The sequence below is a fragment of the Penicillium expansum genome, assembly GCF_000769745.1.
Source record: "Penicillium expansum strain MD-8 chromosome Unknown contig174, whole genome shotgun sequence".
Classification (NCBI taxonomy): Eukaryota; Fungi; Ascomycota; class Eurotiomycetes; order Eurotiales; family Aspergillaceae; genus Penicillium; species Penicillium expansum.
Window position 1 is genome coordinate 465104 of NW_015971243.1, and position 26973 is coordinate 492076.

The 26973-nt window shown below is 47.5% G+C and overlaps 12 protein-coding genes across 12 annotated transcripts; 8 read left to right on the forward strand and 4 right to left on the reverse strand.

Annotated features, from left to right (window-relative positions):
* Nucleotides 1-291: 291 nt before the first annotated feature.
* Nucleotides 292-1281, reverse strand: PEX2_054740 (dihydrodipicolinate synthase family protein; the record flags this gene model as incomplete). Its single annotated transcript, XM_016742748.1, has 1 exon — nucleotides 292-1281. The coding sequence occupies one exon, from the start codon at nucleotides 1279-1281 to the stop codon at nucleotides 292-294; it is 990 nt and encodes a 329-aa protein (XP_016600999.1).
* Nucleotides 1282-1860: 579 nt separating this feature from the next.
* Nucleotides 1861-3343, forward strand: PEX2_054750 (Aspartate/other aminotransferase; the record flags this gene model as incomplete). Its single annotated transcript, XM_016742749.1, has 5 exons — nucleotides 1861-2181; nucleotides 2248-2728; nucleotides 2788-3030; nucleotides 3083-3172; nucleotides 3231-3343. The coding sequence occupies 5 exons, from the start codon at nucleotides 1861-1863 to the stop codon at nucleotides 3341-3343; spliced, it is 1248 nt and encodes a 415-aa protein (XP_016601000.1).
* Nucleotides 3344-5820: 2477 nt separating this feature from the next.
* PEX2_054760 (putative amino acid transporter) lies at nucleotides 5821-7317 on the forward strand (the record flags this gene model as incomplete). Its single annotated transcript, XM_016742750.1, has 2 exons — nucleotides 5821-7194; nucleotides 7258-7317. 2 exons carry the CDS (start codon nucleotides 5821-5823, stop codon nucleotides 7315-7317), a joined length of 1434 nt encoding a protein of 477 aa, XP_016601001.1.
* Nucleotides 7318-8423: 1106 nt separating this feature from the next.
* aspf34 (cell wall protein PhiA) lies at nucleotides 8424-9031 on the forward strand (the record flags this gene model as incomplete). The annotated part of the gene is made up of 2 exons (XM_016742751.1): nucleotides 8424-8715; nucleotides 8775-9031. The coding sequence occupies 2 exons, from the start codon at nucleotides 8424-8426 to the stop codon at nucleotides 9029-9031; spliced, it is 549 nt and encodes a 182-aa protein (XP_016601002.1).
* A 707-nt stretch (nucleotides 9032-9738) lies between these two features.
* On the forward strand, nucleotides 9739-10003 carry PEX2_054780 (uncharacterized protein; the record flags this gene model as incomplete). Its single annotated transcript, XM_016742752.1, has 2 exons — nucleotides 9739-9820; nucleotides 9879-10003. The coding sequence occupies 2 exons, from the start codon at nucleotides 9739-9741 to the stop codon at nucleotides 10001-10003; spliced, it is 207 nt and encodes a 68-aa protein (XP_016601003.1).
* A 1338-nt stretch (nucleotides 10004-11341) lies between these two features.
* tcsB (putative sensor histidine kinase/response regulator TcsB/Sln1) lies at nucleotides 11342-14941 on the forward strand (the record flags this gene model as incomplete). The annotated part of the gene is made up of 8 exons (XM_016742753.1): nucleotides 11342-11425; nucleotides 11474-11508; nucleotides 11561-12130; nucleotides 12191-14095; nucleotides 14150-14440; nucleotides 14496-14619; nucleotides 14667-14806; nucleotides 14860-14941. 8 exons carry the CDS (start codon nucleotides 11342-11344, stop codon nucleotides 14939-14941), a joined length of 3231 nt encoding a protein of 1076 aa, XP_016601004.1.
* Nucleotides 14942-15591: 650 nt separating this feature from the next.
* Nucleotides 15592-16551, reverse strand: PEX2_054800 (aminotransferase class IV; the record flags this gene model as incomplete). Its single annotated transcript, XM_016742754.1, has 1 exon — nucleotides 15592-16551. The coding sequence occupies one exon, from the start codon at nucleotides 16549-16551 to the stop codon at nucleotides 15592-15594; it is 960 nt and encodes a 319-aa protein (XP_016601005.1).
* Nucleotides 16552-17005: 454 nt separating this feature from the next.
* PEX2_054810 (FAD-dependent oxidoreductase) lies at nucleotides 17006-18309 on the forward strand (the record flags this gene model as incomplete). The annotated part of the gene is made up of 5 exons (XM_016742755.1): nucleotides 17006-17031; nucleotides 17091-17228; nucleotides 17295-17398; nucleotides 17459-17562; nucleotides 17626-18309. 5 exons carry the CDS (start codon nucleotides 17006-17008, stop codon nucleotides 18307-18309), a joined length of 1056 nt encoding a protein of 351 aa, XP_016601006.1.
* A 771-nt stretch (nucleotides 18310-19080) lies between these two features.
* On the forward strand, nucleotides 19081-21155 carry PEX2_054820 (uncharacterized protein; the record flags this gene model as incomplete). The annotated part of the gene is made up of 4 exons (XM_016742756.1): nucleotides 19081-19393; nucleotides 19460-19846; nucleotides 20232-20359; nucleotides 20451-21155. 4 exons carry the CDS (start codon nucleotides 19081-19083, stop codon nucleotides 21153-21155), a joined length of 1533 nt encoding a protein of 510 aa, XP_016601007.1.
* Nucleotides 21156-22012: 857 nt separating this feature from the next.
* Nucleotides 22013-23296, reverse strand: PEX2_054830 (sialidase family protein; the record flags this gene model as incomplete). Its single annotated transcript, XM_016742757.1, has 1 exon — nucleotides 22013-23296. One exon carries the CDS (start codon nucleotides 23294-23296, stop codon nucleotides 22013-22015), a length of 1284 nt encoding a protein of 427 aa, XP_016601008.1.
* A 675-nt stretch (nucleotides 23297-23971) lies between these two features.
* Nucleotides 23972-25047, forward strand: PEX2_054840 (dihydrodipicolinate synthase family protein; the record flags this gene model as incomplete). Its single annotated transcript, XM_016742758.1, has 3 exons — nucleotides 23972-24122; nucleotides 24172-24716; nucleotides 24772-25047. 3 exons carry the CDS (start codon nucleotides 23972-23974, stop codon nucleotides 25045-25047), a joined length of 972 nt encoding a protein of 323 aa, XP_016601009.1.
* Nucleotides 25048-25153: 106 nt separating this feature from the next.
* Nucleotides 25154-26848, reverse strand: PEX2_054850 (uncharacterized protein; the record flags this gene model as incomplete). Its single annotated transcript, XM_016742759.1, has 4 exons — nucleotides 25154-25974; nucleotides 26032-26125; nucleotides 26184-26756; nucleotides 26816-26848. 4 exons carry the CDS (start codon nucleotides 26846-26848, stop codon nucleotides 25154-25156), a joined length of 1521 nt encoding a protein of 506 aa, XP_016601010.1.
* Nucleotides 26849-26973: the final 125 nt, after the last annotated feature.

Below are 26973 nucleotides of genomic sequence, written 5' to 3' on the forward strand. Positions count from 1 at the left end.
CATACTGCATGTAGTACTAGTAGTACGATTAGGCTTTAGTATACCTAGTACTCCGTACCTAGTACCTACATCTACTCCGTAGTGTAATACAAAGTACTGGAAGGTGATGTCTTGAAGGTGATGTCTTGGCAGAAGCCTGAGGGCTGAGGCCACGAATCTTTGACCCCCTGACCTGTGGTCACCCGTGGACATGTACGCACCCATTTCAACATTACTTCACCACAGCAAATAATCATCCCCCCCCAAAAAAGAAAGCGAAGGTTCATCTGCATTGATACACGTCTAACTAAATTACAGGCTTTTTTCGATCTCAGCGACCTCAGCCATCACCTCTCGGACCGCGATTTTGGCCCCCTCTCCCACCTCTTCGTAAGGGTGTCGAGGGGCCAGATTACCTGCTGCATTCGGGATCCCTGCCAATGGGGCGGAGTAGCATGCAACTGCATGCTTAGTTGTCGCAATGCCACTTTTGATGGCACTTTCTGCGAGCGCTGCCTTCCTTTGGAGGTCCACGGCTTCCTTGATCTGGCCCTTCTCATACAACGCATAGATCCGAGCCGCCACCTTGGGAAAGACATTGGCGAAAGCGGCGATGCATCCAACGCTTCCTGCAGCTAGCCCGCCAATCAGGAAATCGGATTGCCCACCAAAGGTCGCAAAGTCCTCGGGCGCAAATGCTGCGGCTAGCCGAGTGATCTTTCCCACTGACCCACAGGTCAACTTGACACCGACCACGTTGGACCGTCCACTAGCGTTCGCAGATGCTGACTCTCGTGCGATAGCGGTAATGGTCTCAGAGTCCATGTCCACCCCGTTGCACACCCCCGGGAAATTGTATATCACCACTGGAAGAGGCGACTTGGCTGCCACTTCAGAAAAGAAGCGCTTCACCACGTTCATGTTGGTAGCTTTGCCGAAGTATGCGGGAGGGAGGACGAGAAGGTAGTTGGCGCCCGCGGCAGCGGCATCCTGTGCGAGCTCGAGGGTCTGCTTGGTGGAGTGCGCACCGACACCGGCCATCAGCGGAAAATCAGGCCCAACGGCGGCTCGTGCAGTTGAGATGAGTTGAGATCGCTCTTCACGAGTGAGGAGGAAGGCTTCTGAGTTGGTCCCCAGGATCACTAGACCTGCTAGCCCGGTTTTGGATAGATAGGTAAAGTACTTAGACTGAGAAGCGAGATCTAATGAGTCGGTATCATGGTTGAAAAAAGTGACCGCAGGACACCAGACTCCCGATGAAGGGACATGAGGCTGGGGAGAAACGGCAGTGTGAGAACCCATTGTAGAGATTGTAGAGGTTGTGAAAGTATGCACTCATCCAGTAGTCCTAGTAGTCCTAGTATAACTCTTATATGATATCCATGTCCGATGAGATTCCCCCCCTCGGATCAAAGTGAGGGGCAAAACGGCCATATCTCCGATTAATTTAAGCTATTTGGCCGCTGTTTTGACGTTCGAACTGCCAGGATCGGATGCTAGAACCGACGAAGCCAATCTCGTACACAGATGAACAACCTAAATGAGTCCACTCTCGGGCCCTCCACCCGATCAGCAAATTAGAACTCTTTATTTAATCTAATTGAATCTGGTTTGTTTGACTCGGCCCTATTTCCGAGAGATATACTCCCTATATACTACTTAGTTAGGCGGGGCTGTGCAAGTGCGGGGGGGGGGGGGNGGGGGGGGGGGGGGGGGGGGGGGGGGTATTTGGGTAACTCGGCCAGGAACCCGAGTATGATGATATCACGTCAAGCATTCCCGTCGGCATACTCCGTCCAGCTTCCTTTAATACCAAAGAGGACACCCAGATTGATCCAGCACTCTTTTAGCCACACTGCTAAATTGAGCCAGTTTTACACAATGGCTTCTGAAACCATCACCCGGAACGTTGGCACTCAGTCCTGGTTTGATCAGGCTCGTTTTATCCCACCCGACGCAATTTTTGCATTGACTGCTCAGTATATCGCAGATAAATCTCCCAAGAAAGTCAACTTGGGCCAGGGTACGTACCGCGACGAGCATGGGAACCCGTGGGTTCTCCCCTCGGTTAGGAAGAGTCGGAAGTTGCTATCACAGGAGTTGAATCACGAATATCTCCCTATTGTCGGCCTAGCAGATTTCCGCAAAGAGGCTGCAAAGCTAGCACTTGGCCCAGAGCTGTTTCAAAAGCAACAGAGCAAAGTACTGCAACTCCGTACTCGTCACAACATTGAATCCTGTTAACAAAGCTGATTGTTGTATAAATAGCTGGCGACTTGCCAGAGTCTCTCCGGTACTGGGGCACTACACCTGGCTGGACTGTTGCTAAGAGCTTGCAAAACACCTCTTCCCAAAGTATACATCCCTGAGCCCACTTGGTCGAACCACCATCAGGTGTTTTCGTCCCTTGGATTCCAATGTGAATCTTTCAGATACTACAACCCAGAGACCAAAAATTTGGACATTGATTCTTATTATTCCGCATTGAAATTGGCCGAGCCCAATTCTGTGTTCATCATCCATGCATGTGCTCATAACCCAACAGGGTGTGATCCGAGCAAGGAGCAATGGCGAGAACTTGCGCGCCTCTTTAAAGAGAGGGAGTTGTTCCCACTTTTTGACGCTGCTTATCTAGGGTTCAACTCCGGAAATGTTGATAGTGACGCCTTTGCTATTCGGCTATTTATCGAGGAGATGAATTTGGAAGCTGGAGTGTGTCTGTCTTTTGCAAAAAACATGGGTCTCTATGGTATCTACCCGTGCCACGGTCGGTTCATAGTCAAAATGATAGTCAATAACATTCGATAGGGGAACGAGTCGGCTGCTTTTTCCTGGCAACGGGCACTGAAGAAGCGGCTGTAAAGACCCAATCAATGCTTGAAATGCTTCAACGTTCTGAAGTTTCGAACCCTCCAGCCTATGGTGCGAAGATTGCGAGCACCATATTAGCCGATGCTACCCTTAGGGAGGCTTGGCATGATGATCTGATCACAATGAGCAGCCGCATTCGCTCTATGAGGTCTGAATTGTATGATAGTTTGGTATCATCCGGTGAGCATCGCCTGCCCGCAATAGACGACCAAAGGTCTTTTAACATGACTAGGCGCACCTGGCACTTGGGAGCACCTGATCCGCCAGTCCGGAATGTTTGGATTTCTGGGACTTCCCCCGAGCGTCGTGCGAACGCTTCGAGGTTTGTTCTGTCGTTGGAATTACTCTTTTTGTGATATACTGACATGTGATGACCTTAGAGCAATACCATATCTACATGGCAGACAACTCTCGCATATCAATTGCTGGCCTCAACAAACAAAATGTCGATTACGTTGGAAAGTCAATCACTGACTGCTTGAAGCAAGAATGATAGTCAAAACCTGCTAGAAAAGTGATATTCACGGGGGGCAGTGAGGTTCTGGTGATTGGTCAATTGCCCAGAGGCTTTGCTGCAGTATGTGAAAGTAGGAAAAACAGAACCGATGAGTTATGTTTTATGCATGAAACAAAGGAACATGAGACGGTAGATGCTTATCCTAGAATCTTCTCTTGCCCAAATGATGATATCGGTTTATATGGACTCTACAGGGTGCGATAGTTCCAGCAGCTCTGCGACTCAACGACCATCGCCCTGGACATGATGGGGTTTCCCCTGGTGTTACGAGACGGTGGTGTTGTTTGTGGATTAATCGCATGCCTAATGAAATGTTCAGCCCGTTTGAGTTAAGCGAAGAGAGAAATGTTATACGTGTCCGTCGTCATGCCCAAGACTATAATATAGTCTTCCAAATTAACGGCTTACCATACAGCCAATTCTGAGGGGAGGCTTCGCCATTCATACCTAAACATATTTCAAGGAAGGTTGAGCCATACTATCGGGGGAGAAGCAAAGCATTTCGAGAACGGAGCTAGAAGAACTTTGGACCACTCTGTAGAGATATTAATTTCGTCTGTGGGATCCATCTCGGCTCACTTTCCTACCAGTCTGTTGACTAGACTATATCATGTCAAGAGAGCCATACTCAGCACGCAAGGGTGATCACGTGGCGTTACGATCGAAATATAGAAAAACAGACTGGGGGTTCGCGGTGATTGATTGGCAAGTACTGCAACTGCGGAAATTCAATACAAGGGGTGTTCTCGGCCGCTATTCTGTGCGTTGGCGACAATTGCGGCAAGGATGAATCAGATCACACACGCCTGGATCTTGCGATGCATGTTCAATATTGCATGATCATTAGATTATTGGCAAAGCCGCTGTTGTAGATAAGAAAATGTGCTTGAGGAAATCGTCCCACTTTTATTTGAACACCCCATTACTCCAACACCGAAATCGGAGTCTATACTTCATACGGGGTGCCTGGCGGTCATTGACATGGCTGCGAGGATTGAGGCAACTGAACGAAGATCATCACGGTCGCGACAGGTCGCGCGCGAAACGCGGAACTAGAAGGGACGAATTTCTGTTATTTGACGAGGATATTCATTGGAAATATCTTGTACAACACAAAACGCAAATGTTGGGTTGAACGGATTCCCAACATTAAATCGCGCATGCGGTCTGCCGTGTTTCAGGGTTGAGGGTACATCAATGGGCCGAGATGACCCGCAGTTTCCGTGTATTCTGCGGATCTTTCTAGCGGATTACTATATTGGCGGTCAACTAGTCTGGGGGAACGTTAGCACCAATATAAGCAATGATCATGAGGTAGGCACAGAGTACGCGGAGTATGTTGTACTCTGTACAACGGTTGTAGATGCGAAAATCGGGGGAATTGAGTTCATTACGTGTGGAGTACACAGGCCCCGGCCGGGATCTCACGGGATGAGTTGGAGACTGGGGGATTTTCTCGAAATGATGTCTATGACCAGCCGTCTCTGGGGGATATCCATTCTATCCCATTTGAGATTTCGGACAACACGACGAATCATGAAGTCAATACGGAGTAGTTGCGGTATTTTCCTATGGCCGCTAAACCGAATGGCGTTGGTGGCGCTCCGCATCTTCAGGTTTAACGTATACCCCAAGAGGATCTTGGTTTCTGTTTGGGAGGGGGTCAGGAAAGGAGTTGTTTTGCATGGTATACGAGTATACCCGGTGTTATCTGAACCTTGTACTTCGTATACTCTGTAAGGAGTGTATGTAGGACGATGTACGGAGTAGGTAGGATCAGAACGCAGTAGCTTGCCGTTGGTTGCCTGATGTGAGATCCCCGATTTGCTCTGTTTGCATCCGTCACGTGACTCAGCCCAAAATCTTATCGCCCGCCCAGCCAACACTTCCGAGTCTTTCATTGGCAAGTCGGCTCTCGGGATCTTCTTGTGGCGCGATTAAAGAAACCCTCTAAAATCTTTTATATTGTTCTTTATTCGATGAACTTTTTCTGTTCTTTTGCCTCAAATTTTGCTCTACCCCCGCAATCAGTAACGCGGGGGAGAGACTCCATAGCGTGACATTGTCAAAGCACTCGGTGGCCCTCAGGTGGCCCTCGAAGAACGCATTACACCAATGTTGCATTTCTTTTACCTAACGTTCCGAACCTTCTTATCACACTACGGACACTAAACTGGGGCGCTAGGCTTGCGTTTCGCCCAGAGCTCCACTGTCATCCACTTCCAGTCTGTTTCCGGTGAGCTCGTTGGGTGGCCGATCAACTTGAGTGGATCAGCGTCGTACTCCACGTGTTGGAGCAGCCAAGCAGAGCTCACAAATCTTTGTTAGTCATGGAATCCTGCTTTGCCTCCTGATAGTGCCCGCATTCGAAGTGCGCAAAATTTCCCTTCTTATATTCCAGGTCACCTCCCTTCCGTTTCGCCTGGCAGACTAGCCTCACTCCCAACATCATCATGGGTCTCGAAAACATCTCTAACGACCATAGCACCGACAAGGTGATGGGAACGGAAGGTGAGAAGGCCGCATATGCTCCCCCTCCGCCGTTTGAGGGGGACATGGTCGGGGAAATGAGCGAGGCTGAAAGAAATATCTATGACCACGGCATCAAGAAGTTCAACCGTCTCGGCTGGAAGCGACTCACCATCGTCCTAATTGTCGAAGCCATTGCACTCGGCAGTTTGTCGATTCCCTCCACCTTTGCAACACTAGGCATGGTCCCCGGTGTGATTTGCTGTGTGGGCATCGGTCTTATCGCCATCTATACCAGTTACATTGTCGGAATGGTCAAATTGGCCTTCCCCGAGGTTGCAAACTATGCCGATGCGGGCCGGTTGCTGGGCCATCGGTTAGGGTGTGGTCGCTTTGGATACGAGCTAGTCAATGGGATGCTCGGACTCCAACTAATCTTCCTCACGGCCTCGCACTGTCTGACGGGAACCATCGCATTTCTCGACATTACCAAAAGCGGCATTTGTTCGATCATCTTTGCCGTGGTTTCCGCCATCATCCTGCTGTTACTCGCCATCCCGCCCAGTTTCACCGAGGTGGCCATTCTGGGTTATGTCGATTTTGCATCCATCATCATTGCCATTGGAATCACAATTATCGGTACGGGTGTGCAGGCGACTGACTCACCCGGTGGACTCTCCGGAGTTGCATGGTCTGCGTGGCCGAAGGATAACCTCACTTTTACCGAAGGCTTTATCGCTGTGACGAACATTGTTTTCGCTTACAGTTTTGCCATGTGCCAATTTTCTTTCATGGACGAAATGCACACTCCTCGAGACTTTGTTAAGTCAATCTGGACGCTAGGTATCACCGAGATCATCATTTACACGGTGACTGGTGCCACTATCTATGCCTTTGTTGGCCAGGACGTGTCCAGCCCTGCACTTACCTCTGCTGGAACTACCCTCAGCCGCGTTGCATACGGTGTTGCTCTCCCTGTCATCTTCATCAGTGGTTCGATCAATACCGTTGTATTTGGGCGTTTGGTTCATGGTCGTATCTTCGCCAACTCCCCCATCCGCTTCATCAACACCAAGATGGGATGGTTGACATGGCTGGCGGTGATCACGGCCGCCACAATTGCGGCATTCATCATTGCCGAGGTGATTCCTTTTTTCAACGATTTGCTTTCAATTTCTTCTGCTCTTTTCATCTCCGGTTTCACCTTCTACTTCCCTGCCATGATGTGGTTCTTGCTCCTCCGGAAAGGCAGCTGGAAAGAGCCCAAGAACATGATGCTGGCAGCCGTAAACGCACTGATCTTCCTCATCGGTATGGTGGTGCTTGTTGGAGGAACCTACTCCAGCATCGATGACATTGTAAGTTTTTCCCCATGGTACTTATTTCTGTGGCAGGAATTGTGTTGCTAACTTCTCAACTAGGTCATCAAGTACGACAAAGGAGAAGTTCGTGGTGTCTTCTCTTGCGCTGCTCCCAAGTAAGACTAGTCGGTCTTTTTTTTATTAGCATATCTCAACATGAGTTATGAGCGTGCTCAAGCTGGTGCTTGCACAGAAATTATTCCCTTAGTCCTGGTTTGGTTTGAGATAGGAAATTCATTTCTAGGCGTTGCATCTTCATGATTCATGAAATCATTGAAGCAGGAAGCGAAATATGTATATGTATTATAGTGTTCATCTCATTCTATACTCATGATAAGCCACGAGATTCTTTCCAAGATTGACCATCAGTACTCCGTACAGAGTACTCCAAATAAGATTTAAAATGCACTACAACATACTCCGCTCCAGCAGTGGAAGCAAATTTTGTGAAGGAAAAACGGTGAGCCACAGCCACTCCCGTACTATTTATAGATCCTTGTCAAGGGACCCGCCAGCCCCAAGAAGTGAAATGCCCGAAAAATGGCCACAAAAACCGGTTTAGATAGTTACACCTATTATTATACCTATGTTGTATATGCAGTATGTTTCTCCGCTGCATAAAAGTATTGGACCCTGATTGGCCTTGATTCGGATCTCGTGGGTACTAGTATAAGTCGGAGAAACAAAAGAAAAAGAAAATGTGGAGAGCAATACAATACTCCGTACTATGAAGTCATCTAAGGGCCAGGTATTTTGCTCAGAGTATTCAAGCTCAAGCTGAGAATTATGAAAATGCTATGAATACAAACCAATAATCCATAAAGTGCTTATTATGTGTATACCTAGGTAAATATAACAAATGAACTTGGATCTGGATCTGGCATATTATACGGATACGGAGTACGGAGTTCTCAGGGATAAGACATCAATAGAATGATGAGAGAGATCGACAATATTGCCCCATAAAATAGCCACGCTGATGTCAATTTGGGGGATATCGACACTGTACTCCATAGTCTGATGTAGTCCGATGCTTGGCTTTTGAGAATAGTCTCCATATGGGTGAGACATCAACCTCGGCGACGGCAGTGGCGCTCCAAGTATAAGAAGGAGAAGCATTTCGGCTTCAATTCATAAAATATTAACCATCAATCCTCTCAATCTTCTCAATCTAAACATTCTTACATTTTCTCAACCCAATCTTCTCATCCCTATTCTCCGCCAATATGCAAATCAAGAACCTCGCCATTGCTGCCTCCGTCAGCGCCGTCGTCTCGGCCGCCCCTTCCACTCAGTCCAAGACTTTTGGCGTTGTGGCTATTCACTCCGGTAGTGGCGTACAATACTCTGCCTTCAACGCCGCTAAGAGCAGCATCTTTGCTGGTCTGCCTAGCCAGGGCGCCAGTTGCGCTCGTCCCAAGGAGCAGCAGGCTACCTTCTACATCAATGACGGTGCTCTGTACCTCTATGACCAGTCCGCCACTCCCCAGGAGATTTACGTTGATCGCTCCGGCATGGGTATGTTATCAATTTCGCAATCCCACTACATTGACAAATAACTGACTTTGATAATACAGGCCAGGGTAAGATTGGATACACCACTGGTGCTCAGCCCACTCCTAAAAACTCCGAGCGCAAGGGCTGGGCGGAGAAGGATGGCCACCTCCAGTTTGCAGGAAACGATCTGATTGCCTGCCCCAACAGCATTGACGGTTCCTGGAGTATCTGGGCTTCTGCTGGCGTTGCCAACCCTGCTGGCAACACCGACTGCGTGGGCATTGCCGCTCGTGTTGTGGAGACCTCCAATCCCAATGGCTGCAGCTACACCCAGTAGATGCTACTATGGAGCACCATATTGTGAATTTGTTAAATATCTATACTTCTTGTAAAATGTCCGGTTATACTTCTTGTTGAGACAGATCATCTGTCTTCTGTCTTGATAACTTGATGCCTGCTCTATTAGGCTTTCTCATCGCTATTTAGCTAGCCTCTGTTTATAGAGAATCAATCCTTCTTCTCTACCCTTTGGTATTCTGTCACTTCTTATATGGTTCGAGTGTGGCACTTGTGCCTACCAAGTTCATTAATCCTTCGACGCTTGAACATTGACCATTGCTACTTCGATCTTTAGACGCCTCTATATAATCCGATAATAATCTCAGCCCTCGCTTAGAAGAGAGATGATCAAGTGCAAAGCTTCTAGTATATACGAGGTGGTGATATGCAGGTTTCAGCGACAGCGACAATATATATACAACATAAGCAGAGCTAAAGACACATTAAATACAAAAACACCCAAGTATACAATACGAAACGAGATCGCCGGGTTCTCTTCTAGCTAAATATTGATATATCAATTTCCGTTACCTACATATTGCGGGCCCGAATGGGGGCCAAGGGATGCCCCTGAAAGACCGCACAATTTAATTCTCATTCTTGGCATTTTTCAAGACAAAAGAAGAAAAGGAAATCAATTTCTTGTCTTTTCGGGCAGTATTTCAGAGTTATCTGATCTCGGGCTTGCTTCTGTGTGATCGCAGCATGCTCAACAATTTTCAGGCATTTGCCGTTGCCCTCCTGGCAGGGTTTGTCACGGCAATTGACCTTAAGGCTAATGATGAGCGTAGGCTATTCTATTGATACATGAGCTTGAATTTAGATTATATCTGACATTCAAGCAGAATCTTTCAAGAATGTGGCAGCGACTGCCGCCCTCAACACAATGTCAATGTACACGTCCAACATTACAGGCCACAACCAAAACCCAGACCTACTCCGACTGGACGGAGGAGATCTGGGACATTAGTGCGAGTTTTCCGATTTTGAAAGCCGCCGAATGGACGATTAGCGGCGCGTTAGATGTTGCATCTGATTGCAAGTCAAACGGGGATCTACAGTGGACTTATAGCTATGGTGCATATATCAGTGGGGCTGCCTACATGTAAGAACGTGGTTAGTACCTAAGCCTGGATGGAGAGCGTGATGGTCACTGACATGAAGAACCAAAGGCAAATAGGGAAAGATATAAGTGGAAAACCGGCCTTGAAGGTCTTCTCAACACAAGCTTCCATAATTTCTTCCCAGAGAGGTATGGTAGCAAGATCATGGTAGAGATCAGCTGCAAGGCCCCCGGATTTTGCACCCGAGGTTAAGAGGGTTCAAGGGACTTTTTGCATCAGAACTTGCGGCTGTCACTCTTATGGCCCCCTATACCACATCCGAGATCCTATGGAGATTCCAGGGCTCCGCCACTGGAGCTGTAAAGCAATACACTGGTGGAGACAATGGGACTCTTTGTGGCCAACGGTGGTACCAGCAACCTGGTTAAGGTGAAGCCACAAGCAGCATGAGGTTACTGGAGGGAATCATCTCGTGAGAAGCTAGTTTGGCTTCGTTATTGCTCTTGTACTGTTAATCTCCGATCTAGACTGCCTCAGTGAATGAAATTCTCCTTGGAAGTATTATATACTCGCTTAGACCCAACTCCGTAGAAATATACATAACAGATATATAGATGTGATTTCCAATTCAACAAAATGAGAAAAAATATAGCCAATCAAAGGTTGAGAAATCTGACATGTTCGGCTACAACGTGCGTCCAATCGCGTCGGAATATTTGAGTCGGCAACTTTCACCAAGTTCAACCGTTCGAAAGCCAACTGTTTCTCTCAAATCAAAAAATAATATATGTGTTGTAACCATAACATCGGGTAAAAACAGGATAAGTCGCGTGTTAAAAAAAATATCCTGGATACTCCATACTCCATCCTCCGCCATACTCCGCCATTCGATGCATCTAGTCCCATCTAGACTGCCCAACTGGTTTGAACTTGTTTTGTTTGTAAATTTCCCCCTGATATTTTGATATTTTACTCTCATTCATCCTCAAATTTCCATTTCCACTTTCCACTTTTATTTCTTCTGTTCTTTCTTTCGAAATTGCAAACAATTATACATAAAAGAAAGAAGAAAAAACTGGGAATACTTGAAAAGAACTCATGTAGGTGTCACAAAACAAGGGTCTTGGCACGGACGTTGACTTTTAACAGGTATCTGGATTGCTCTACGCTTGATCTGTCCTTTGACCGCGATAGCGATCAGATAAACTCTTCTATTTTACCCATCCGTGGTCTTATGTGATCGGATGAGGGTTCCTATTGCTGTGCAGCTTGCGCTGCTGGTGTTGTTGACTGCGGTCTCGGGGGTCGCAGTGCTAGCCATCGCAACGGTAGAGAGTTGCAATCGCACGAATGAGAACCGAATCTAACTATTTTAGTGGTTTACCACCTACAACTTTGTAGTGGACGTCGAGTATGTGCTGTTTTTGTTTAATATGTAAAGTCCAAGTCTAACCTTTGAGCAGATCCCAGGGCCTCGAACTCGTTGCGACCACCAAGGCCAGTCAGATTGCTTCGAATTTGGACCTTCTCGAAACAACTTGCAAGTCCATCGCCACACGAATTCTGATTCAATCGGCCTTGAAACGCTACTATGCGGGAAATAAGTCCGACGAAAATTGGACAAACCCACGAGCTGATGTGCAATCTGCCCTAGGTAGTCGTGGATACTTGGACCTTTACCAGGCCATCATATATTCAAAGAACGGTAAAGGAGGAGAGCAGACCTTATTAAACCAGACCAGTGACAGTGTTCCGGATATCACTCTTCCATATACCTACTCGAACGGGACTTCTGTGCAATTGGGAAATGATGGACTGGGCTACCCCCCTTCCCTGTATCCAAATCTGACTTACGTTGGCGGGTCAGGCGACAACGACTCGACGATCGTCTATCCTTTCTCGGATTATACCCTCGAATTGGACTCGGCACTGCTTCTTGGTCCATTAAAAGTCAACAACTCCTTCTCTCTCCTGTCATTGACTTTGCCGATTGTCAACAACACTTCGGATACGGAAATCTTGGGCTTCATGACGTGAGTGGCTCCTTTAGATTCCATGATAATGCTAGAATTGGAACTGATCACACCCCCAAGTATTGTCGCTAGTGCCGCGAATCTACAGGGTGTTGTTAGCTCGCGAGATGGGCTAGGAAACACCGGCCAGGTCCTCCTCATTGGACCTTCACGAAAAGCAAACACCTTCGCTCCCAGTGAGCAGCCCGCAACAGCCACATCTGCAGCTAGTGCTGCCGCTCTTGATGGAGCGCAGGTTCACTACATTTTCGAGCCTACCCCTTTGCCCACTCAGGCTAGCCGGCACAGTGGTATGTCGACCGATACGCCGTTTGCCCTTTCTACGTACCCGATAGCACTCCAAGTCATGTTGCAACCATACATAGACGTGAGCAAAGCCATTAGTAACCTGTCAACTCGAAACGAGCGAAGGGCGAATGTTGCCGTGGGCGCAGTCCGTCCTCAAAACACTCTTGTCCAATGGGTTCTCCTCATAGAAGAGACTCACTCGGAAGCATTTGCGCCAGTTGCTCGATTACGGAAGATTATTCTTGCGTGCGTTTTTGGCACAGCGGGTGCCATTATACTCGTGGTCCCTCTTCTGACCCATTGGGCTGTTGCTCCTATCCGAAGACTGCGCGCGGCGGCCCGGAAATCGGTCGAGCCCAAGATTACACCACATAATCCCGCCCCGGAGCCACAACAAATTGAATTTGAAGCCGACAGTGAACAGGGAAATACAATCGGGCGAGCTGTGGAACACATGAATGAGAAAGCCCCCCCTAGCATGTGGGTGAACCGCCTGCGACGTCCCTTGATGAGATTCAACAGTTCCGCAAGCATCGGCAACCCAAAACATTCCCGAGGCTTTCAGATACCGGCCAGGGTTAAAGAAAGAAGACATTGTGTAACGGACGAGCTCACGGAGTTGACTAAAACGTACAACGAGATGTCGGACGAGCTCACAATCCAGTACAATCGGCTGGAAGAGCGAGTGGCCGAGCGCACTAGAGAGCTTGAAAAGGCCAAACTGGCCGCGGAAACTGCCAACGAGAGCAAAACCTTGTTCATTGCCAACATATCTCATGAGCTCAAAACACCCCTTAATGGAATCCTCGGCATGTGTGCCGTGTGTATGGGTGAGGAGGACCTGTCTCGGATTAAAAAGTCGCTTCAGGTGGTCTATCAGTCAGGCGACCTTCTTTTGCACCTCTTGAACGATTTGCTCACATTTAGTAAGAATCAAATTGACCAGGCTATCCAGATCGAGGAAAAAGAGTTCAAGCTGTCTGATGTTCGCTCGCAACTGGCTATCATCTTCCAAAATCAAGTTCATGAGAAGCAGATTGACTTTAGCGTCAACTTTGTTTCTGGTGGAGTGGCCGAGCCAAAAGGCGTTATATGCCGCGAGAGCGAATTAGAACAGACCCATTCAGGTTTCGGTTCAACACAGCCTGGCAGGCTGGCAGACATGGTCCTTTGGGGTGACCAACATCGAATCCTCCAGGTACTAATCAATTTGGTCAGCAACAGTCTCAAGTTTACACCCGAGAATGGGAAAGTAGAAGTTCGCATCCGCCTTGTAAATGAAACTTCAAGACTTGAAACCCATATGTCTCTGAATGAAACGGCTCGACGCAGCTCACAAATACGGTCCCAGACCGACTCAAGTATCAACTCGCCGATACATGGTGTTGTCAATGTGGCCGAGGGTCAAACCAAAGGACAGAGAGTGTCACAGTCTAATCTTCGCCAGCTTAGCTTTCAATTTGAAGTTCAAGACAACGGGCCAGGCATTCCTGGCCATCTCCACCGCCGTATCTTTGATCCTTTCGTTCAAGGCGACCTAGGGTTGAACCGGAAATATGGGGGAACTGGTTTGGGTCTCAGCATTTGTGCTCAGTTATCCCGCATTATGGGAGGTGACATTCTGCTAGATAGCGAAGAAGGCAAAGGGTCTCTTTTTACTTTGAGAATCCCCTTGGGGTATGTCAAAGAATTGTCCCCAAGCACACATGCTTCAAGCATTCCAGGATCCAGGACACCAAGTGTCCTGTCCTTGGAAGAATTTTCCAACGCCGCGCGAACACCCTCAAATCATGGGTCAGTGAGGAGCGAACCCCCTGCGCCTGGATTCGAGAAGTCAGAAATCCAACCACGTTTGGTCGGATTGAGTCAGCCATTTTTCGCACCCACTGTTCCATCGCCTCCTGCATCAGTACCCAGCAATTTGCCACCTAATAAAAGCACATCCGACAAGGGCGATGGCTTAAAGCGGATACGTGTGTTGGTTGCCGAAGATAACACTGTCAACCAGGAAGTAGTTCGACGGTGCGTGCTGGTGAAAATCTCCGCGAGGTATTCTAAATGCTGACTTACATGCTAGGATGCTGGCGTTGGAGGAGGTTTACGATGTGATAATCGTGAAAGACGGCCAGGAGGCATATGATACCGTGAAATCGAATATGGAGAAGGGAGATGTGTTTGACCTAATTTTTATGGATATCCAAGTAAGAAGCTTGTGTTTGCACAATCGTGAAAATACTAATCAATGCAGATGCCGATTCTCGATGGTCTCGAGAGCACCCGACTTATACGGCAGATGGGATACTCTGCACCAATCGTCGCATTAAGTGCTTTTGCAGAAGAAAGCAATATCAAGGACTGCATGGATTGCGGAATGGATATGTTTATAAGGTCAGCTGGTGCTATCAAGGAACGTGACTACGATCTGCCACTAACTAAAACAGTAAACCTATTCGAAGGCCTGCGTTGAAGCAAGTCCTTAGCAAATTTTCCACCATCATTGAGGAAACGGAACTGGGCTCCTAAGAATGATAAACAGTTCTTAAAAGATAGGGAAGAAAGAGGATGTTTTGCAACCAGCTAGGTATTCATTCAAAAGACGTACATAATCAAGTCTATCTAGCTGTCCTATAGGGCCCCCCAAGCCTACTTGAGGTGTACGGTATAAGCATGGGTATATAATGCACTAAACAGCCACGTCCTCTACAAAGACCTCGAGATTGAGCTTGAAGAGTCTTAGATTCGATCATGATACGCTAGAGGAACTTGGCAAGGAACAGCAAATCAAAGATAGAATGTACGATCTATGCTTGTCTATAGATATCTGTAAGGCGAGCTTGAAATCATACGAAGTTAAATCCTATTGCTACCATGCTGGGACAGTACTGTAAGTGGATCTGGGCAGCTAAGTGGGTTTGGGGGGGTTTTACACAAAAGCATGAGGCTAGTCTGTGAGTTAGGCACTCGATACGATGGGAGAAGGCAAGTAGCAATGAATGTATACATAGAAAGTGGCGATTGGACTGTTACTGTGACTTTGATTTTAGTTGCTTCAGAAAATTGATTTCATTAATGACAATGGCAATCCCATCATGACAGTGGCCAGTGATCTATATATTGTCCCGAATAGCCAAATCATGCATCATGGAGTGTGAAAACAACACAATGGGAGTATTCTAATAGGCAATCTCGAAGCTGTAGGTAGGATCATAGTGAATAGCCCAGTATCCATCCCAGATATTCTTGGTAACCGACCCAACCTTTCCATCCTTCACCGGCTTGCCATCAAGACTGGTAATGGGCATAATACCACCAGCAGTGGTACACATAAAAATCTCGTCTGCGTCATAAACCTTTTGCACAGGTACCAACTCAACCTTGATCTCAAAGCCGCTGGCTCGAGCGACATCAATCACACTCTTGCGCGTAACACCCTCAAGTACCCCACGAGCTGGAGTGTACAAGACATTGTCTTTCACAAGAACAATATTGAAGCCTGAACCTTCGGTGAGGTTAGTGTCACCGTCGGTCAGGAAGGGATATTCGGCGCCACGATCAGAAGCCTCGAAAAGGCCGCGAACTAGGTCACCCCATTGTAGGTTCTTGACAGTGGGGTCGATGCAGCCAGGTGGGACACGACGGACAGTTCGTGCAATAATTGCGCTTCCACCGACGGGCTGCACCTCGGGTTCCATGCACCAGACGTAGGGCTGAATAAACATATAGATACGGTTGACAATATCCTCCGGGCGAGAGCCTCGAACACCCTTCAACCCACGCGTCACAATTATTTCGACAAACGCGTCGCGGATGCCGCTCTTTGACACCATATCAACCAGAATCTGCTTCACTTGGTCGCGCGGGAGGGGGAGCTTCATGCGTAGCTTAGTGCAGCTGGCTTCCAATCGGGTGATGTGGTCATCGAGGCGGAAAAAGCGCCCATCCCAGACGGAGGGAACATCGTATGTCAAGTCGCTGTGCATAAAGCCTTGGTCGAGGATGGGGATACGGGCCTCGTGGAGGGGAGTAAGTTCTCCCTCCACCCAAGCGACACCTTTTGCGAAGGGGTGGGTGTTTGCAGCGAGAACATTTTGGCGCTCCTGGTAGGCGGCGAAGATCTTTTCCATTGTAGCCATAATGACTGTTTCTTGAGAGATTTTGGGAGGTTTGGGAGGTTTGAGAGTGTTGATTGGCACAATCGTATGAGGATGAGAGTGTGAGTAAACCTAGATATCCAGGTAGATATAAGGACTTTTAAGTGCCTCTGTGTGCGACACCTCACGATCGCCACAAAGGGAAATTGTTGATATGCCCAGGTGATAGTATAAGACCCGATCGGGTAAGTGGCATCGGAACTGTTTGGCGCCGATGCGGGGACCCCTCGCCTTCCCGATTTGGTAACATCCACATTGCCCGATTGGGAAGGCGGGCCAGTCAGACCCTGAGGTCAGGTGACATCGAGAGGGACGCTAGGAAAGTATTTTGAGATATTTAGTTTCAATTCAAGCCAAAATAAGACTATTTACAACTATACTACAGTATTTTCCCCCATTTTCAAGGGGGTTGAATCTCGAAGTGAAAAAACACATCATGACGAAGAACATCGTGGTAATCGGGTAAGCATCGACGATGACCTATACAGATAAATAGAAAAAGTTGTTGATAATTTGAGTAGGGCTGGTGTTGCTGGATTGACGACAGCTCTCCTGCTGTCGAAAAAATCTGGCTATAACATCGTTGTTGCAGCAAAACATATGCCTGGCGACTATGACATTGAATACGCATCACCATGGGCCGGTGCGAACTATATGCCGTAAGTCAAACAGATTCAGTCGATTCAACCTTTAACAATAGTTTCATTATTAATCCATTATTACAGAGTATCCATCAGCGGAACAGATGCTGCGGAATGGGATAAAAACACATGGGGCCCACATGAGGATCTCGCTAGAAACCAGCCTGGAGCAGGTGTACATTTTCAAGGTATATAGTTATGGCATATCTCCTTTTATTCTTGTCCTCTTTACTAAACAATCAGTATAGAATGTGAGATACACAATCGAGCGAAAGATGTCGGGTCAGCGACGGCCAATTGGTTTAAAGAGCTGTTATCCTCCAACCCTTGGTTCGCCAAGGTTGTTCCAAACGTGAGCTTTCAAAGGCCGCCAATGGCCTTTCTTGTCCCATCGGGATGCTAATTTGAAACTCAGTTTAGGTCACTCCCAAAAGAGGCTCTTGGTCCAGGCATAGATTCGGCTACAGTCTTTACCTCGGTATGTATTAACACGGCCATCTACCTCCCATGGCTTGTTTCTCAATGCCTGTCCAACGGAGTCATTTTCAGGCGAGGCGTGTTTGATCACATTCTAGATGCGACTAGATCGGGAATCCACCCGAACGGGCGTGTGGACCTAGTGGTCAATTGTACAGGTTTGATGGCGTCCAGGCTTGGCGGAGTGCAGGATACTTCAGTGGTCCCTGCAAGAGGACAGATTGTTATTGTTCGGAATGATGCAGGGAGGATGCTAGATATGTCTGGAACGGATGATGGCGAGGAAGAAGCCTGCTATGTCATGACTCGAGCAGCCGGTGGAGGCACCATCCTTGGCGGGTCTTACCAGAAGGGTAATTGGGAATCCCAGCCCGACCCAAATCTGGCAATCCGGATCATGAAGCGAGCCGTGAAGATGTGCCCTGCGTTGACGAATGGGAGGGGGATTGAACATCTGGATATCATTCGTCACGGAGTTGGACTGAGGCCTGTCCGAGAGGGCGGTAACCGAATCGAAAAGGAGCGTATTGGAGGGGTTATTGGTGGTTCACAACTATGGTGCTGGGGGTGCTGGGTATCAATCCTCATATGGATGTGCACAGGCCGCGGTCGACCTAATTGATCAAGCCTGGAATGTTCAAGCCAAGCTATAAAAGCGTTGGAAATATTGCTTTAAAAAAGCCTACATCACGCCCTAATACTTATCAGAAACAATTTCCATGGATTCATTTTGTACTTAGTACTAATAATTGTTTTACTTAAATTGAAGATGAAAGAATTCCTTCATTTGGGCAAACTCTATTGTGGCCAATACACCCGTGGACCTCTAAGCAGCTCGGGGAACTAAACGGGATAAGAGATGTCATCTCGTGAGGGGTAAAAAGGGGGTTCACGGGGTAAATTGTCAACAGATACTTCTCCTGCGGGTTTGTTTTGGGGGTTGGTCTAGTATAGCTTGAAGAGAGATAGATATTGCCTATATGTAGATGTATGTATTTAGGTATGTAACTACATACATGTGTCCATGGATACATATGTATAGAGAGATAAGAGAGATAAGAGAGATAATCAAAACCTTGTTCCGCGGTCAATTCCGGGGAATGTCACCTGCTCAGATTAATTACCCAATACAGAAGGCGGGACCTTGTTTCCTCTACTCCGTACTCCGTACAGTACACACAAAGAAGAAATGGACCATATTTCAGCATCTGACGTTATGATTTCTGATCAAGGAAAGAGAACAAATTCACTTGGATTTGCCCAGACAGATTGTCATACTTGTGCTTCTTCTAGCGAAAAGTGCGACCGACGTCGACCACGATGTTCAACATGTCTCGGGCAAGGTCGCAGATGTGGTGGCTTTGCAATGCCTCTCTTGTGGGACCCTAGGCGAATGTGGTCAGACAATTCTTCGGTAGCTGGTGCATCCAAAGGCCTACCTAATGGGGAGATCCCCACCGACTCCTCCCCCAAGCCTGTCCCCACTGCGTTTGCTGCACGGTCAGATTCACCTAGGCGATTTCGCTTTGTCAAGGGTGCTCCTAGACCAAAGAAGCGTCGAAGGGTCAACTCGCCAAAGGAGCAAGTAAGCCGAGCAGTTGTAACAGAGAACTCGGCGGTTACTCCAGAGGTCGTGCTTAGAACCACAACACAAAACTTGGAGATATTTGATGATCATCAAAGGGACAATAGTTTAGCTAGTCTGGGTATGTTCAAGTTTTCTTACACTTGCAATGTTTCATCCCTATACGTTGCTCACAACCCTTTTTCAGACCTGCAAGAGGGCTACTTTTTTGATGATTTTAGTTTATTTGACTCCATACTCCCTAACATTTTTGCGTCCACGCCTTTCCTCGATATCGAGCCCCAGGAGACACTGGCATCAGAAGTGCTGCCGGGTCTAATGGAAACATCCAGAATGACACCTCTTTCTCCTGCAGACAGGCCTATTGAGCCAGTGTTACAGAATCTACGAACCAGCTCAATCGCTCAAAATATTGACCCTTTGTTTCGAGAGGAAGCAGAGCAAAGTGTGCTAGGTGATCTGGTTCCACGAACCACCCAAGAACCTACGATCCCTTATGCTTCGGCGCGTCTTCAGGCTGTTCCTATGATATCTGAAATCTCATCCAGTGACCATGAGAAACTTCTAGAATTATGTAAGAACTCTGCTTGACCCACCATTTTATGAAAAGAGATCACGCTTATGATACCATAGATGACTCCGAATTCTGCGTGCTGCCTCTCACGGGGGACATACCTGGGGCAGTGAATCCATTTCGCTGCAAACGTCAGACGTCCCAACGATCCCGCCTTCTATTTCATTCCATCCTAGCGCTATGCTGTCAGCATCTAGGGCGCTTAGCTGGTAGCTGGCCAAGTGAAGCCGCTGAGCATCGCCGGAAAGCTGTTCAGTTACTTGAATGTGCATTACAAAGTAGCCCAGTGCTGAGCTTATTGGAGCCTATACTCATCCTTTTTACTCTTGATGCAGGTTATTTCCCTTGATCATACATGTGGCTGAGTGTTAACGTATGGCCTTAGTGTACCCTCTCCGCTACCGGGAATTGGTCAACTCACCTCATGCGGGCACACTCAGTGCTCCAAACCCATGGCGGCCCAAGCGCATTGACGACACCTCGCATTCGGTCACAAGTCGCAATGCTAATCTGGTAATAACTCGACACATATTTTCCCCTGAAAGTTGTGTTGCTGACCATCAGAATAAGGTGGGATGCCACACTGGCTTTGATATCTCGACAGAGTCCTATCATGGATCAGACATATCTGGACTTTTTGGTGCGATGGGAAGAACAAGATGAATGGTCTTTCTTCGATCTGACTGGGTGCCCCCGGGAATTATTGGTCCACCTGTTTGAACTTGCCGAGTTAGCCAAGCAGTGCGAGATTGCCTTATTTATGAAATGGCTGACTTTTGATATGACGCCTATCAAAAGAATCGAAAATGAACTGATCGGGTGGAAGAACGATGCAGACTCTCCATTGAGTGGCAATAATTCTAAATTGACCGAAGAAGACGCGATAAAGCAACTCGACGAGCAACAAGATCGCTATCACTGTGCTGAGGCCTGGCGATATGCGTTGCTTCTCTATCTTGAATATATCTTCAAGTGTGATCGCAAAAGACGGTCTATCAGCGTCAATAGACTAGTGCGCAAGACGATTGACCACATTCGATGCTGCCGACGAACATCACAGACTCAGAAGCAACTCCTTATCCCGGTCTTCCTCGCAGGCAGCGAGACATCGGATGAAGATATGCGCCATTTTGTGAAGGAATACTGTACTTACTGGGGAGAGAAATCTCGCTACAGCATGTTTAATTCTGTTCCAGTACTCTTTGACGAAATTTGGGCCTCAGGAAAATGGTGGGGTGCCGTGATTGATAGTAAGACCCGGCCTAGCTCTGGCCATGGACAGGGAACTACGCAATTATTATTTGGATAATGTTGGTGATAGGAATTGCATTGTCGCTTAGTTATAATTCCATCTACTGTGTCATTCGTTTGTATTGCTAGTCATATTGGTATTTTCAAGCAGTACTTTGTATGTATTATGTGTGTGTATATATATATACTAGATGTAGGCACTCGAATAAATTTTTTTTTGAAACGCTATAGAGGGAGGATCATTTTAGAAAGGGTATTAGCAATAACTAGAGTGATCATTGGCCGACAAGAAGGGAACTCGCTTTGTTTGAGCACACACACACGCTATATGCATTTGTTGTTGTGGATGCCTGGGACATCACCCCAGTTCGAATTTACTACCCATGAATCTCTTAGGGGTTTAGCGTGGACTACAAGACTTCTACAACTAATCTTAGCTTTCAGCGATTGAAATATTTGCCTTTGCTGCCACCATTAAAACAACTACCGGTACGACGTTTGTTTCATAATGTCCAAGATATGTGTCCTTGTCAGATTTCATAGTCTCTCTGTAGCTTAGCTTCAACAACTCTCTACTCAATACATCTCACATTCACCATGCACTTCGACGTAGTCATCTCCTGATAGTCCTATAAGAATGTGTATCACCAAAATGATCCGACTTAACCTAGACACGAGGAGATTCCACCATGTGATAAATATTTGCAATAGCTACCAGTGAGTCAATTCATTTCATATCATGAGAAGTTTGTAACAAATTACATAGTCCCATAATCGATCATTCTATCGTCGTTGTCGCTCCGGAATCTTGCTAGTTGAAGCTATTTGAAATGACGCTCTAGTAAATACATATATACCCAGGTACAATGTAAAACCCAGCTTCCAAATGAGCACGCCGTCGAACGGGATGTGTCTTTAGCACGAGACACCAATGAACTCCTTTGAAACTTCGATATAGACGAGGTCATTGCTATCGCCCTCGTAAAATATTCCGAACCTGTCGTCGCCGAGCGCGGTGACTGTAGAATAGGCCATTGAGCCTGACTGAAAGACTGCACCAGAAGACCAAGTCTCTCCGTCATCACAGGAATAGCGGATTGTGCCATTGCTTCGGCTTGTCTTGCTGTTTGCATTGGTAAACAGGAGGATCTTTGCATCGGCTGAACCCTGCGCCGCATCTGGATACATTCTTGTAATTGCTCCGTTGTTTCCTGGGTCAGGGAGCTGGGTTTCACTTGTTGGGGTTGACCAAGTTTCACCACCATCGGTTGAGGTTGCGACCTTTCGATATCCGCTACCATCACTTGGGCGTGAGTTCAGCATCAAATTGCCATTGGAAAGTTCCACCACTTTGTTCTCATCCATACCGGTGCCCACAACCTTTCCCATCTTCCATGTAGCGCCACTGTCGTCACTGTAGACGCTGTAGGCTTGCGATACCTTTGAACCGTCCGATTGGACGACCTTGCCGAGAAATTGTTGAACCAGGCGCCCAGCATGTGTGCCATATTTGAGTTGAATTCCTTCTCCGGATGAGGCAAATAGGCCGGCGATTCCACCGACGTTGGCTACGCCGTTGACAGTACTACCCACCGGTTTGATTGCTTTCGTAATTAGTGGAGGGGCACCAACATTGGCAGATGCAACAGGAGGTAAAGAGGATTGATGGTCCGGATCGGTGGTCCAGCTAATTCCTCCATCGGTGGAAACAGAAACCTCAGCGCTCAGTATATTCAAGTTGGTGTCGTCATTTCCGATCGCACTATTGGCGAATCCCTGGTTCTTCGAGAAGACATGGAAATTGAAAACCTTTCCAGTCTTGGAGTCAACCACATAGCTTGGGTCACTAAATCCGTATTGTTGGAGTGCAGATGTCTTAGGTTGACCTTGGGCAATATAGGTCGGCTCGCCCCAAGTTTCACCACCATCCGTACTGCGTTGTTGCATAATTGAGTTCGGGGATGGTGAATCTCCTCCATCTGGGCGCCCATCGTATGATGCCAGGAGGATACCATTGCCCAAATTCGCCAAGGCAACAATTCGGTAATATGGAAAAAATCCCGCTCCATTTGTTGTGAGCGTATGCTTGGCGGTGATGCTTGCGCTCGCCGCAGGAGTTGCTGCGGCGAGGATGACACATAAAGAGATAGCGCTCAAGATGGAGCACTCACGTGCAGAATGAACCAATTTGGAGAGCATCTTCAAGTTACTCCACGAAAGCACTGGGAATAACTGGGTTTCTGAGTGAAAGAGGAAGTATAAAAATAGGTGGCTGAGAAGATGGCCTGTAGTAATTTTTTGGAGGAACAAAGAGTCATTTAAGTAGGAGATTAAATTATAGTTCGAGCCTTGATCTGGATAATGTGGACGAAAGGAACAAATTGTAATCTATTCACTTAGATAGACGAAAAGGCAATAGTACATAGTATGTATAGATAGTTAGATAGTCCATGTCAATTTGACTTCCTTGGCGACGTGACTTTCCCCGCAAAATGCAGACCTCCGGAGATATCCACTGGTTCCGCTGGTTTATCCGCACAAGATCTGTATGCTGACTGCACTATCACAATCTCATTCTTGTAGATTTAAAGAACCGAAGTCAAAAAATAAGTCAGCCACGCGAACGCCATGCGATATCATCAACTTTCATGCCTCCACTAGATGTCTGAATGCGATCGCGAGGATCCGATCGGAGATCCGATCGGGTTGCATTTGCGACGCGATCGGGTCCAATATCACCGACCTCGATCCTCACACTAGGCAGGAATATGCGAATATCTACAGCAAGGAAGCATAGTACTTAATGAGGCCCAGAGTTCTAGTATTAGGGAACTACTATTATTCGCAACATTCACGGTAATCTATTCTTCAGCCATGGCATCCAACAGCAAGACAAACAAGCCATTCCCACCTGGCATTCACGGCCCGTCCATCACATTCTTTCAGGATGATCAACAACAGGAGATTGACTGGGCAACTCAAGAACGGCATCTGGAGTATATGATCACTTCTGGGATGCATGGCGGTATGTCTCATTGGCACAGATTTATGGAGGAAAGCTGATCGAATCATAGTTGTGCTCGCTGGCTCCAGCGGTGAATCAGCCGCTTTAAGTGTGGAAGAGAAGGGCCTGTTGGTCAAGAAAACTAGAGAGATCGCTGACGCCCATGGAAAGAGTGATTTCACTGTCACCATGGGCTGTTTGGCTGGCTCCACCCGAGACATCTTGGTTCAAATTGAAGCCGCCTGCAAGAACGGTGCTGATTTTGCCCTGGTTCTGGTGCCAGCTGTGTTCCATTGGGCGATGACCCAAAAAGCAATTACCGACTTTTTCGAAGAAGTGGGCGACCGGGCCCCCATTCCTATTGTGATCTACAATTTCCCCAACCTTTTGTCCGGATTGGATGTCAACTCCGATATGCTGGAACAACTTGCCGCCCATCCCAATATCTCCGCGGTCAAACTGACCTGTGGAGGAGTTGGAAAGGCAACAAGGGTTGCAGCACAGTTTCACCCCAGTCAGTTCACCAGTGTATCTGGAATGAGTGACTGGCTGGTGCCCGCATTTACCGCTGGAAGCACAGGTTGCATTTCAGGTGTTGCAAACATTTTCCCTCGGGTAAAGACAGACCCCCGCCATGGAAATAAGTACCGATCACTGATATATTTGGCAGGTCATGGTTGAAATTTACGATCTTTTCATGGCCGGGAAGATCGCAGAGGCTACTGCGCTGCAGAAGAAGCTGGTACAACCTGAATGGGGAATCGGAACATCAGATGTCAACGGAATGAAATGGATTATCGCCAGGGAGCGTGGTTATCCCTTGTCCAGTGCACACTGCCGCCGGCCATTCCCCAAGTTCGCAGATTCGGGGAAGCAAGACCGTGTCGTGCGATTGGTCGCACCCCTTCTCCCTGTTGAGGAGGAACTAAAGTCGAAGAAGGTGTAGATAAAGATCAAACAGTATAGCTATTGATGCCCGCTAGATGATAGGAAGTATGAAACAGAAAATCGCAAAATTACTAATCTTCATCACATGCCACATTCGCAGCAGTTTATACAATAGCGAAGGTGGTATAAAATAACTCCAGACACACAGAACGAATGTCTACGCGCTTGCCTCCCTCACGCTGTCTCCTTTGGGTCTCTTGTAGTACATCAGCAGTCATGTTCGCATTGGTAAAGACATGTTGAAGACCACGGATGGTATTAAGGACCCATTGGAATTCGGTATAGTCATCTTCCTCAGTACCCCATAGGAATAATGGCCATAACATGTTGACTGGTATAGATTCATTATTGTTGACCATGTAATGCACTATTTCCTTGATTTTGCACAGCGCTGTTACCGCTGCCTTGGAACGAACCAAATGACGGTGTGCAACTCGATGCAGGTGGATGTAGCAGGCGTAAAAGTTAGCGAGATACGTCTGGAATGAGCGAACAATAGTGGACGCGAGCGGCTCAGCCAGAGTATCACTGCCTATATTTCCAGCCACAGCATGGTCTGTCAGTGGTGGTCTCCGGTCATACAAGGATGATAGATCCGCCAAAATATCAGCTGCGATAGCCATGACCTCAGTCTCGTCCTCCACGCTTCCTCGGCTGCGGTGGTTATGAGCGATTCTAGTAATGCGGCCAGTGATGGTCTGAACTTCCTGGAAGAAGGCTATCCCAGGCTGGCATAGCAGATCATAGATAACCTCGTGCGCTCCGGGGTTGGTGGCGGAACCTATGCTTTGTGGCGTTGAGCTCGGGGAGGTTGAGTTTTGGGGCGAGGTATAGATTCCAGATGTGTCATTGACTAATACTCCTTCTCCACCCGCTGATGCCGCTCGGGCATCTAACAAACGAATCCAGGAGATGATTCGTAGCTCTAATAGCGCCGTTTATTAGCAAAAGGAGTATTGAGTTAGCGAATACTTCTACACACCTGTGGAGCCCAAGCCACTCCTATCTGATGCTTGCAGCGCATTATGCGCCTTTCCAAGATTCAAATAGGCTAGGTCCAATCGTGCAGTAAGGAACTGGATATCAAGTCAGCCAAAATACACAACAAATTGGCGCGGAGTCAAATGAACCCACATTTATATATGTAAGAAAGAAGATAGTAGCCAGAACGTATCTGAGTTCATTGTTGCTGATTGTAATTCCCCCCGCAGATTTTTCAAACTTTTGCGATAACTCGGTCGCAGCGTTATCGTAGTGTTGCTGGTGATCCGCTGTCCCCCCTGCACTCCCGGACTGTATGGCTTCGAATGCTGCGATCGAAGAGCGAAGCATCGGCGAAGACGTTGCCATGCTTTCAAGTAGTTCGCGCGCAGAAGCGCATCTCGGACCATTCTCAACTGGATCAAGAATTGGAGGGAGGTGTAAATGTAGCGAGCTTTCGACATCCAGATTCGTGACTGGGGATTGTTGTGGTGACTGTCGTGGAGGGAGAGACGAACTTGGGGAACCTGCGTCGCTAGATCGCGCCTGCTCATACGAAGTGTTTCCCAAGGCGGTAAAATCACCAAAATCTGGGAAATAAACGTTTTGGAACATGTGAAACCCCTGTGTGGGAGCTGTCATGGATTCAAAGTCAAAGAGCTGAGGCGAAGGAGATAGCTGATTGACCTCCAATGCGACATTTGATTTGGAAGGATCCGTGTCATTCTGTAAGGGGGACCGTCGGTATGGCTCATTCAATTTCCAATCACATTCCAGGTTCAGACGTTGGCAATGATAGCATCGAGGTCTGCGTTCATTGCATCTAACTTTGCGACGTTTGCACGTCAAACAACCATTCCGTGACCGAGGACCATATGGGCGACGGTGAGTATCTTCACGAGCGATGAGAGGTTGAGGAATCATTATTCTTGACTTTTTCGGC